This window comes from Oncorhynchus tshawytscha, linkage group LG12 (genome assembly GCF_018296145.1).
Source record: "Oncorhynchus tshawytscha isolate Ot180627B linkage group LG12, Otsh_v2.0, whole genome shotgun sequence".
NCBI lineage: Eukaryota > Metazoa > Chordata > Actinopteri > Salmoniformes > Salmonidae > Oncorhynchus > Oncorhynchus tshawytscha.
In genome coordinates, this window is record NC_056440.1 from 47233302 (window position 1) to 47245985 (window position 12684).

The 12684-nt window shown below is 42.1% G+C and overlaps 1 protein-coding gene across 6 annotated transcripts in view; it reads right to left on the minus strand.

Moving 5' to 3' along the window:
• Window positions 1–6848: 6848 nt before the first annotated feature.
• The window catches only part of LOC112263420 (semaphorin-6A), a 96391-nt gene continuing 90555 nt past the window's right edge, over window positions 6849–12684 (minus strand). For all 6 annotated transcript variants that reach the window (XM_024439602.2, XM_024439601.1, XM_024439600.1 and 3 more), the window contains one exon: window positions 6849–10360. In XM_024439602.2, the coding sequence (XP_024295370.1) occupies window positions 9243–10360 (1118 nt within the window). In that variant the 3' untranslated portion in view covers window positions 6849–9242. The remainder of the gene's footprint in view (window positions 10361–12684) is intronic.

Below are 12684 nucleotides of genomic sequence, written 5' to 3' on the forward strand. Positions count from 1 at the left end.
TCTATTATGGATGAAGAAGAGATGGGGACGGAGGACGAGACAGAACCCTAGCTAGCTCACAGCTGGGAACCAACCAACGCATGCCCTGGTCATGGTATTCAGCCCTACTATCTCACACATCATCAGCACAGCAACACATCTGAGAACTCACACATAATGATTCACATGGACCTGCATTAGTGCATGGAGAGGGAGATGTGTGACATATTTGGAAAAAATAGTAAATCAATTCTGGAAAAAATTGTGCAGAATTAATGTAGATATGCAACATCAATTTTTGTTCACATTGATAATTCAGAGTTAGATAGGAACTATATAGCATGATTTCATACAAAAAAAATTCAACAATACATTGTGTATTAAATCAATGGAATTGCGGTAATAAATCATTCTCCCCTGTATCTATCAATGATCTGTCACTTTAATGGTTGTGAGCAAACAATGAACAACCCTTACCAGTAATCTCCATAATAATTACAAGAAAAAATAGCAATAAGTGATGGGATAAACGTCTCCAATGGGTTTGGTTCCGATCATATTGTCATCAGGATGAGTTGTCTCAGGCACTCACTCTGCGCTCCCTAATGAGCCTCAGACCAGGGTTGTGTCCCAAATAGCACACTATTCCCTATGTAAAGCACTATTTTTGACCCCTGCACACAGGGCTCAATATTAAATGTCAAAAGTGACTGATGATCTACCTAGAATCTGTCTGGCCCTTTGAACTCCCTTGTAATGACATGAAATAGGTTTGACACAGAAATTACAATAAGGACTTAGTGTGGTATAAGCTCTTTATTATAAGACAATTGGTTTGCGGTCAGATAATCACAAATGAGACTAAAGAGTTGATTTATTCATTAAATCCTTTAGTCATGCATGTGCTACAGTAAATTATTTAATATTCAGTGATTTTGATTGTAAAGCTCTTGAATTTTTCGGCTGTGATGACTTGAACTTCAGTCATGTCTCCATATTTGGGAATCGAAATCCTCCCAAACACACTTGGCAGTCTATCAAAATCTCTGAATTAATTAATTTCCACACATAAAAACATAGTCGTGCCAAAATCATAACGATGATACCTAACCTTGTACCAGGCAACTTCGAAATCTTTCATCGGTTCCGGAAATAAATCTCATCCATGAATTTCCACCCTGTGTGACATAAAAATCAATGGGAGTGCTCCATGCCGGGCCACCTCTGGCGTATAATTACGACACTGGTGACCTCCAGCTCCTCAGCCATCCTCCACGAGTGATCTCCTCAGCCCTGGGTGACCCTGGCCACAGCTGTACCCCCCTGATTATAGCAGAGACATAGAGAGAGAGAGAGTCTGTCTGTATCTGTTTGGATGGGTGTGTGCCGGGAGGGGACAGACATGACAGCCGTTCCCCATTCCGCCAGGATCAGGTGACAGGGGTGGTGGCAGGCAGAGAAGGAAGGGGGAGGGGTGATGCACGAGGAGCCATTATTCACCATGTCTGTCTGCGTGTCCAGTGGGGCTGTATTCCGACAGGGTGCAGGCCTGGCCAGATAGTTTAGTTTTTGCTCGTCACACATCATGTGACAACTTCCAGGTAATCCTTGGAATGATTATTAACAATGAGTTGTAATGTGTAGTAAATATAGCAGAGCATCATAGCAGCACGGCAGGCAGCGGCACGGGGCAAGGTAAGTCAGGTACATGGTGTAGCTAGCAAGGGTAATCTCAGCTTTGGAACAGATGCCAAGTTGAAAATCATTTCACAACATTGAAGAACAATACATCTTGACAAGTAGCTAGGGTTTTTGCAATTTGGTGTTGTTAGACCTCTTCACACCACACGTTTCATCTCACTCTCTTAGTCTGAGAATTGAAGAGAAATCAACACAAGGTGATTGAATCCAAGGTCAATGATATCTTTCCACTATACACCTGGGAGATAAACACACACACACACACACACACACACACACACACACACACACACACACACACACACACACACACACACACACACACACACACACACACACACACACACACACACACACACACACACACACACACACACACACACACACACACACACACACACACACACACACACACACACACACACACACACACACACACACACACACACACACACACACACACACACACACACAGCACAGCAAGTCTGGGTACAGAGACATCAGACAAGGCCTGATAGCAGAGGGGATGTCACTCTGGCGGCAGGTAGCCTAGTGGTTAGAGCGTTGGACTAGTAACCGAAAGGTTGCAAGATCAAATCCCTCAGCTGACAAGGTAAAAATCTGGTGTTCTACCCCTGAACAAGGCAGTTAACCCACTGTTCCAAGGCTATCAATGAAAATAAGAATTTGATCTTAACTGACTTTCCTAGTTAAATAAAGGTTAAAAAAAAACATGTGTGCAGTAAGTGATTCCTGTTGGTGGATTAGCTCTGTTCATTCAGGACTCTGTAATTGGTTGTTCAAATGTATAATGTTGTTTGTTTTGTCAGTTTGAGATAATGGCATGGAAGTGCAAACCACATGTGTCTGACCATTGTGGAGTTCTTTGTGTCAATTTTGTTTGCAGACAAAAGTTTTGCACTAGGCAGTCGTGAGTATTTTTTTGTGGCCCTATCTGAAGTTAGGTGAGATGTTTCCCTGCATGTGTTTGTGTCCTATCAATCATACCAGCTCCAACTATGTGTCTGTATCTCAAATGGTATTTGGCATCCTTCGATGAATGGCCATGTTTGGTAGACTTTCGGACAAGACAGGTGGATGAATGATTCTGGTGCCAGTTCTTCTTGACTTTAATATGCAATGCCAGATAATGTGTTCATAGTCCTTTGTCATTGCCATACATTTCACCATATCCTTGAAGGCACGCACAGCCACCGTGCTGGTGACAGGCTCATTAATAATTTCCGTGACTGTTTGTCAGTGTACTTTACTGCTCTAGCTGACGCAGTTCTCTGAAAAGTGTAGGGCAAAAAATTATACCAAATAAATATGAAATGATCCTTTATATATAATAAATAAATCATGGAACGACAAAGCCATAGAACAACATACATCTTGAAATCAGAGAAAATGAAACAATGTGATAAAACCAGTGTAGGAAATGTAATTTTCACAACCAATTTTCAGTTACGTGATAACTTTCACATTTCTATGTTTCTTTTAGTTTTGTGTCAGTTGAGTGAGGTGAAAGTTTCTCCACATCGCTCCTTTGACCTCCCACTCTACCACTTTTAATTACAACAGCAAGGGGAAAAGTGGTCAGTCTGCGCTTTCCAGCTATACATACTCTTAATAACATTCAGTCACAATTTATCAGAGTGGTCATCATAATGCAAACTGCCATTGGGATGACTGACAATAATCCCAGTCAAACCAGATATCTGACTATTACCCATAATCATGAGGCATGAAACAATCATTAAGATCTATTATTTCAGACTTCTCAAACCAGGTGCTTGTTCCTGATCATGCTACAAAATGGACTGTCATGTGAAAGACCCTTGGAGTGGCCATCAGAATACCCAGAAAACACTGTCATGATTTGAGGTCTGAGTTCTTCCTGACCATGCAACCTTACCAGGAAGAACTCTGGGCCCCTTTTATATTCAATAGAATAGGGTCTTCATTTAATCATGACAGTGTTATGAGGACATTGTGCTGCTCCTAGTCAGGTTTCAGCGTATAAACCTATTCCGAGGATTACCCCCTGCTCCTGTTAGATAGAGCCAGTCAGTCACTCCCAGTCCTAGGCAGTGGCTTCTGAGTGAGGGGGAGGACCATGTCCAAGTCCCCCTGCTCTGCTCTGTTCTACTCCCTCACGTCACCCGTGGGCATTGTTTTGATCCCCCTGCCAACCATTATGCTAAGCCACATGTGTGCTCAAGATTTGCACTGAATGCCTCTTCTCTCCTCATTCCCATAGTTCATTCCACTCTTCCCACCACCACCATGAAGCCCTCAAATTAAACCATGGAACAGCTCTGTCCTGCACATGTCACATCAACCTTCCCTCTTTTTATTTGTGTTCTAAAATCTCAATGCCACAGTAGTAGTACCTAATTGTCAAGGGGCATGCTCTTCTTCTTTTGTGTGATTCTGATAGAGATTTCTCAGGGACGTTGCGTCTTGAGTACACATGATATGGGAATTCATATAAACAATCATTATGTGCCAGCCACCAACATCATAGATTCTTGTTTTACATTCCATTCTCAGGTTTGCTTTGTGTTAGGTTTTCCTCCTGTGGTTTGGGCTAGCAGGAGGTAGAATAGGGTAGAGGACTTAGAGACTGTGCTTCACAATCATACACTGTAAAATAGACACACAATACCATTATGAGAAAAAACCACAACAAACCAGTGATAATTATCATTAAAGGGGCCATTGGTGGTTAATGACTTGTTGAACTGTATTAATTCAAAGGGACATTAAGAGGGACATTGTTGTACTGTATAGTCTCTGTTATGGTTACTCTTTTGGCTGAAACAGTGGACCAGTGGCAGGGAATGTCACACATACTAAGAGGATGTAGGGCATTAAGAGATGTATCAGAAGGGGGAACTGATAGCTGGATGAGAGGTCAAGGATTACTCCACTAAGCTTGTTGTGACCACAGATTGTGGGGCAGCAGTACTCAAGATGAGCACAGAGCCTTGCCAGCAGGAATTGGAGACATGGTGGTGGAAGGTGGGGTGTTATGTCTGTGCTTGTGCGTTTACTGGCAAACACTTAAGCTATCGAGTAGTCCAACCGTTGTGTCACAGTAGATCACAATCCAAACAGAATTCCCATAGATTTTTTTTCTTCCAGGAGAGTATTTATAACATGCAGCAAATGTTATTACATGCCTATTTTTCTTTGTCCATTATCTGATGCACTATATATACAAAAGAATGTGGACACCCCTTCAAATTTATCCACTTTGCTGACAGGCATAACATACAATTGACCACACACCCATGCAATCTCCATAGACAAACATTGGCAGAAGAATGGCCTTACTGAAGAGCTCAGTGACTTTCAACTTGACACCGTCATAGGATGCAACCTTTCCAACAAGTCAGTTTGTCAAATTTCTGACCTGCTAGAGCTGCCCCGGTCAACTGTAAGTGCTGTTATTGTGAAGTGGAAATGCCTAGGAGCAACAACGGCTGAGCCGCGAAATGGTAGGCCACACTAGCTCACAGAATGGGACCGTCGAGTGCTGGATCTCGTAGGGAGTAAAAATCGTCTGTCCTCGGTTGCAACACTCACTACCGAGTTCCATACTGCCTCTGGAAGCAACGTCAGCACAATAACTGTTCGTCAGGAGCTTCATGAAATGGGTTTCCATAGCCAAACAGCCGCACACTAGCCTAAGATCACCATGCACAATGCCAAGCGTCGGCTGGAGTGACGTAAAGCTCGTCGTCATTGGACTGTGGAGCAGTGGAAACCTGTTTGCTGGAGTGATGAATCTCGCTTCACCATCTGGCAGTCCGATGAATGGATCTGGGTTTCGCTACCTGCCCGAATACATAGTGCCAAATGTTTGGTGGAGGAGGAATAATGTTCTGGGGCTGTTTTTCATGGTTCGGGCTAGGCCCCTTAGTTCTAGTGAAGGGAAATCTTAATGCTACAGCATACAATGACATTCTAGACGATACTGTGTTTCCAACTTTGCGAGAACAGTTTGGGGAAGCCCCTTTCCTGTTTCAGCATGACAATGCCCCCGTGCACAAAGGGAAGTCCATACAGAAATGGTTTGTCTAGATTGGTGTGGAAGAACTTGACTGGCCTGCACAGATACCTGACCTCAACCCCATCGAACACCTTTGGGATGAATTGGAATGTCGACTGCGAGCCAGGTCTAATTGCCCAACATCAGTGCCTGATCTCACTAATGTTCTTGTGGCTGAATGGAAGCAAGTCCCTGCAGCAATGTTCCAACATCTAGTGGAAAGCCGTCCCAGAAGAGTGGAGGCTGTTATAGCAGCAAAGTGGGGACCAAGTCCATATTAATGCCCATGATTTTGGAATGAGATGTTCAACGAGCAGGTGTCCACATAATTTTGGTCATGTAGTGTACATATACATGATCTTACATTACGTTTGGATACATTGTCATTTTATTTCCAGCAATGGCCTGTGAGCACTTTGTCTGTTTATTAGCAGGCCCCTGATCTCTCTCTATGTATTTTTTCCGAAAGCTTTGTTGTTCCTGAACCTATCTGTTTAACTGGTTTAACAAACACAAAGACATATGGTAGATGCATAACATAATGTTTGCTTTGAATTTGTGATGATATGGAGCTGTTCCAGTGTCCTTTTTAAAAAACTTACTACGGAAAAGAGCTGTTTGTGTACTTATTGTGCTCTCTACCACTGACTGTATTGCTACATTTAGCGGTGAAAATGTGACTCAAAGGTAATAAAAAGGTGAATGAACAATACAAGATTGTGAGAGAACAAGGACCCTTATTGTTAGCGTTACATCCTTGTAACCTAATCTCTACGCATTAGTGACTCACCTTCATTTCATAAAGGTGTTGTTGGATGAATGACTCCAACCTGTAAACCAGTTAATGGCTCCAGACTGATTCTTATCAGCCTGTTTATTCACACTGAAATACTGCCAACAATTCTCCAAAATATCTTGGATCAACATAACGTAGGTTTTAAAGTGCTACCTCTTGTACTCTAAGCATAAATAAGAACCATATCACGGAAGTTAGCTGTATTTTCCCATAAGTTAAAAGCATTTATCTTTTATCTGTTCTGTTGTACTATCAGAGCAAGCATCTTTTTTATAGCATGTTTTGCTCTCAAATCATGGAAATACAACCATCTTCATGACAATATATATTTTTTTATTACATTTTTCATTTATTAAAGAGAATGTTTTTTACAACATACATTAAGCTGTGAATCAGATGTTAAATGGAGTAGGGCAAAAAACCTTGTGACATCACAATATCTTACAAGCTTACAAAGTTCAAAACGAGTTGAGTCTGTCTCAGTTGCATCTAGCAGTGTATAGCAAGGGTGAAAGACAAAGGCACACACACCAAAGAGACACACTGTCCACAGTAGCCATGTAGACCGTGGCTAGAGATGCAATCTGCACTATTGGGGTGGAAAGTTCAAATGACCTTCCCTTTACTGAACCTAATCTGATCATGATGCATGTCGCAGTCGCTGCAATCGAACCCTATAAGCATCTATGTACACGTTAGTTCAATTAACACATACTGTATATGCCTCAAAAGTGGAAATATTCTACTCGTTCTTCTTGCATTGGCTGTGGATGAGAAATAATTGGCTTTCCTCCATTGTAAATGGAAATCTGCTTGAGATCAAGAAACTCACCTATCTACACACAATACTAAAGGAGTGCTCTGTTGATTTGGGGAGATGTGATCAATAAAAATGTGATCAGATTGGTCAATGAAACTGTCATTCATAAGACCTTGATAAAGAGAGTTAGTACAAATTAAATTACTCTAATAGTCCTGGAACATGTGTTTTTAAAAAACATCTCCTAATATTTTTTTTTACTCTTTTCTATCACAGGAACCAGCCTGCTTTTCACTGCCTAGAAACTGAATTGTTATCAACCTGGTGCCATGTCTGTACAGTATACTGGTGTGTTTTTCATATGTTAGTGTTTGATTATTGCTGTGCACCAGCAAGACCCTAAGAGGCCATTTCAAGAACAAACATTAATCCCTCCAATCAAACAGCAAAGTAAAAAATTCAACACACAACAACATCATCGACACTGCCAGCACAACAAAAAGGGTTGCTTTAAGCGCATCATTGGCACTATCTGAAATGAACCACAAAGAAGAATATGTCTGTATATTTCTAGGGAACAGAATTACAACAAGATCACATTCTTTATTTGCCTTTATCAAACCAGTGAAAGACGACATAAGAAAATACAAAGAGGAGACATAGTTACCAGCTAAAGAAAATGTCACTACTCAGGGTGTAAGGCACAACTTTACATGTGGAAGAGAAACAGGCTATCAACAGATGTAATTCAATCAGAGGACTGCGTGACGCGCCAAGAGAAAACAAGACATTTCAGTACCTGCCAAAATGGCCGCTCTCCACACCTGGCAGAGCGCCCAACATCCTCACGCTTCTCTTTTTCATGTGTGGAATTCCACGTTTTATTCCCTTTGCACTTTTATATGCAAGAGTGAACCTTGTCAATACACAATGAGCCAGAAGCCAACCGGGAGAGAGAGACTGACTGCAAAACCACAGTGCCAAACGTATGTAGATGCCCATGGAGGAGTGATCGAGGGAGTGAGTTTCAGGAGTTCTGTTTTTTGTATTTTTCTGACTTCTTTAACATGGGAGGTTCTGCTCCATCATGTCGGTCCCATCTGGCACAGTTAAATAAATATATCCTCCATACAGAGGTCACATATATCCCAAGCTTCAAAAACCCAAGGCGCTAGAAGACCTGGTGGACCTTTTGTGTCAAGAAAGTTGTACTGGCTCCAGTTGATTGACTTTAAATAATTTCATTCTTGATTAATTCATATTTAAATAACTCTTCTCTATGAGCCTAAAATGTCAGTATTTTCATCAAAAGCACTTATTAAAAATAAATAAAACAAGCTATTACTATTAACAGTCATGTGTTATTCAGTAACCAATGCAGTAGAAGATTCTCAGACCAAGGCTTTTTTCAACCAACGCAGAACTTGATTGCTGTGTCCAGTAGCTGTAACACTGAGAGGCATTTCACAGTTTTTCACGTAAACTGAAGCTGTCATTCCAGTCAGAGCTCGCTGTGCCCAAATGCTTGCTGGGAGAACACCCCAGTCCTCACTATATAATTGCTCCCCTTTACTCTCACTGTCTATGTGCGTTTAGCAGTCAGTTAAGAAAACAAAACATCAGTCAAGTCATAGTGTTCAAAAGTCCAACACAGCCACCGTCTTGAATGCTACAGGGGTGACATGTTGCTTGTCAATTAAATATTCATGAAAGTAATTTTCTTCTCAGTAGCAAGTGTTCCGTGTTTCTGAGGAACTGGGAGTCAACAGCCTGAGCTCAACATCAAAACCATTTGTGGAATATTTACACATATATAAAATAAACAATTTTTTTTTTAAAGTGTGTTGTGTTTGCCGTGTTGTGTTTGCTGTACACTTTTGTCCTTGCTGTACAAGGACAAAAGGAGATGCAATTGTGTTTCCTGTTCTGTATTCTGAGCGTGCTGATTATGTGCAGGAGTCATTGGAATTGACTTTCGTTGAGAGGGACACTAAAGAGGGTTTGGGCGGTACGTCAGGCTTGAGGTGTTTGACCCCGGTCCGGGGCAATGAACCATAAGAGCTCATGCTGGGCTGTCTGGAGTGGGACATCCCCTGGGAATTCATGTGCATGGAGTCCACCCTCTGTGGGGCGGGGGGCGGCGACTCCACATGGTTAAAACTTTGGTGTCTGGACAGGTGAGAGGAGTTGGACGAGTTGGTGTTGTGCTTTTTGAGGGCAGAGCCTTTCTGGGCACTCATCGGGTAGCTCCGCTTGTACTCATGGCCATAGATGGAGGAGTGCACCTCGAGCCGCTTGCCCATCTGGGGCACGGCAGGGGGGATGGTGAGGGAGGCCTCCCTTTGGGGCACTCGGGGCGGCAGTCCGTCGCTCTCCACCAGGTTGAGGCTGTGGCAGGGGCTCTTTAGGGACTTGTACTCCAGTGTGGCACCCTGGTCACCCAGGCTCATCTGGCTGAGGTCGCTGCGGTGGGGCTGCTCTACATACTCATGCTGGTAGGGCTGCTGATGCTGGTGCTGTGGCAGGGGAAGCACTACCACACTGGGGATGTGGCCTGGAGAGGCCCTCAGGGGTAGGTCAGTGGGGATGACTGGGGAGCCCATGGTTTGCAGGTCCTTGGTGCAGGCATTGATCAGATTCTGGTTCCTCTCCCACTCGCGGCTTCCCCGGCTGGGCTTGCGTCGGGGCTGCATGGGGGTGGACTCTGGGGTGGGCATGCCAGCCAGGTCCAGGTGGTGCTGGTCGGCTTTGATCAGAATCTTACCATTCGTGAGGCGGCCGTTGTGCATGAGCGGGGTGAGGATGGCCTCAGGGCGACTGTCCTTGGCCCCAGTCTCAAACAGGCCTGTCAACTTGGTCACGCTGTTCATGGAGCCCCTCCTGTCGTGGTCTTTGTCCTTACGCCCAGACAGCTCAATGTCTCGTCGCCGGTGGTCACACACACAGTAGACGAGGATACCAGAGAAGATCGCACCCATGGCGAAGGCCATGATGACAGCGATGGCCAGCAGTGTGACAGGGACCAGCTGGTCACGCCCCTTCTGGTAACTCTCACGGATAACTCCTGCAAAGTCAAGGATGAAATTATTTCAAATATATCAGCAAATTAATTAGTGATCAATGATATAGGTGAAAATCAAATGGTTAAATTAATTGACGAATAAAGCACAAATAATAACGAAGCATTTGTCCTATCTAATTTGTCCTATTTGCAGCAGGACTGTAGACTCTTGTTTTTGAGAAAATGTTATCCGCTTAAATCCAGTCTTACACTTGGCAAAAATCATGTTATGGCTTCTACAAAGAATTAAAAGATTAAACATCGGCAGCTGAAATGAAAAAAAATATATTAGATAAATGAACGTTCAAAGGGAAAGCTTATTTTCTTTGATGCAAATGGAACTCGTTTTATATGGCTTTGATACAATCTCATATATCAGAGAATATATTGCATTTATGATTAGACCTCCAAATCAAAGGAGCTGTGTCATAAATTTCTTAGAGGTCACTTTCCAGGACAATCAATTTTTAAAAAAAGAGGAGAGAAAAAAAGACAGGCGGTTATGGGCTACTAAAGTGATGATTCAATAAAAGTGCAGCAGAAGAGATGACAAGCATCTTGGCAAAGAAAGGGAGGGAGAAGATACTGCATCAAGTGAAACGGCAGTGGGTTGTTTTTAATAAAAATGGGCCAGCTCCATTAGAAGTCCTCTTCACTATAAACACGGAGAGCGAAATGATAACCTCCAACTCCTTGATGAAAGTGTTACCCAATGCCCATCCATGCTCCTGGAGTTACAGAGCCTTCAGAACTACCACTACCAGAATTACTCACATCATATGTATATACTGTATTTTATACCTATTACACCTTGCCTATGCCGCTCGGCCATCAATCATCCATATATTTATATGCACATATTCTCATTCACCCCTTTAGATCTGTGTGTATAAGGTAGTTGTTGGGAAATTGTTAGACTACTTGTTAGATATGACTGCACTGTTGGAACTAGAAGCACAAGCGTTTCCCTACATTTGCATTAACATCTGCTAACCATGTGTATGTGACCAATAAAAATTGTTTTGACTTGACTTATTCCACATTTTGTTGTGTTACAGCCTGAATTCAAAATACATTTTTGGATTGATTTTTTTCACCCATCTACACACAATACCCCATTATGACAAAGTGAAAACAGATTTATTGAAAATGAAATACAAAAATATCTCATTTACATAGGTATTCACACCCCCGAGTCAATACTTTGTACAAGCACTTTTGGCATGATTACAGCTGAGAGTCTTTCTGGGTAAGCTTTCCACACCTGGATTGTGCAACATTTTCCCATTATTCATAAAAAAATGCTTCAAGCTCTGTCAAATTGTTTGTTGATCATTGCTAGACAACCATTTTCAGGACTTGCCAAATATTTTAAAGTAGATTTATGCCAAAACTGTAACTCAGCAACTCAAGAACTTTCACTGTCTTCTTGGTAAGCAACTCCACTGTAGATTTGTTCTTGTGTTTCTTCTAGGATTTTGCCTGTGCTTAGCTCCAGTGTAGATTTGGCCTTATGTTTTAGGTTATTGTCCTGCTGAAAGGTGAATTCATCTCCCAGTGTCTGGTGGAAAGAAGACTGAACCAGGTTTTCCTCTAGGATTTTGCCTGTGCTTACCTAAAAAAATTATAATAATAATAAATAAAATAAAATAAAAAACTCCTCAGTCCTTAACGATTACAAGCATACCCATAACATGATACAGTAACCACAATGTTTTAAAATATGGAGAGTAGTACTCAGTAATGTGTTGTATTGGATTTGCCTCAAACATAACAATTTGTATTCAAGACAAAAAGTGAATTGCTTTGCCACATGTTTTAATTCTGTACAGGCTTCCTTCTTTTCACTCTGTCAATTAGGTTAGTATTGTGGAGTAACTACAATGTTGTTGTTGAGCCATTCTCAGTTTTCTCCTATCACAGCCATTCAACTCTGTAACTGTTTAAAGTCACCATTGGCATCATGGTGAAATCACTGAGCGGTTTCCTTCCTCTCCGGCAACTGAGTTAAGAAAGACACCTGTATCTTTGTAGTGACTGGGTGTATTGATACACCATCCAAAGTGTAATTAATAACCATGCTCAAAGAGATATTCAATTTTTACTTGTACCTTTCTACCAATGGGAGCCCTTCTTTGCGAGGCATTGGATAACCTCCCTGATCTTTGTGGTTGAAAATGTATTTGAAATTCACCGCTCGACTGAGGGACCTTACAGATAATTGTATGTGTGGAGTACGGAGATGAGATAGTCATTCAAAAATCATTTCAAACACTATTATTGCACATTGAGTGAGTCCATGCAACTTATGAGACTTGTTAAGCACA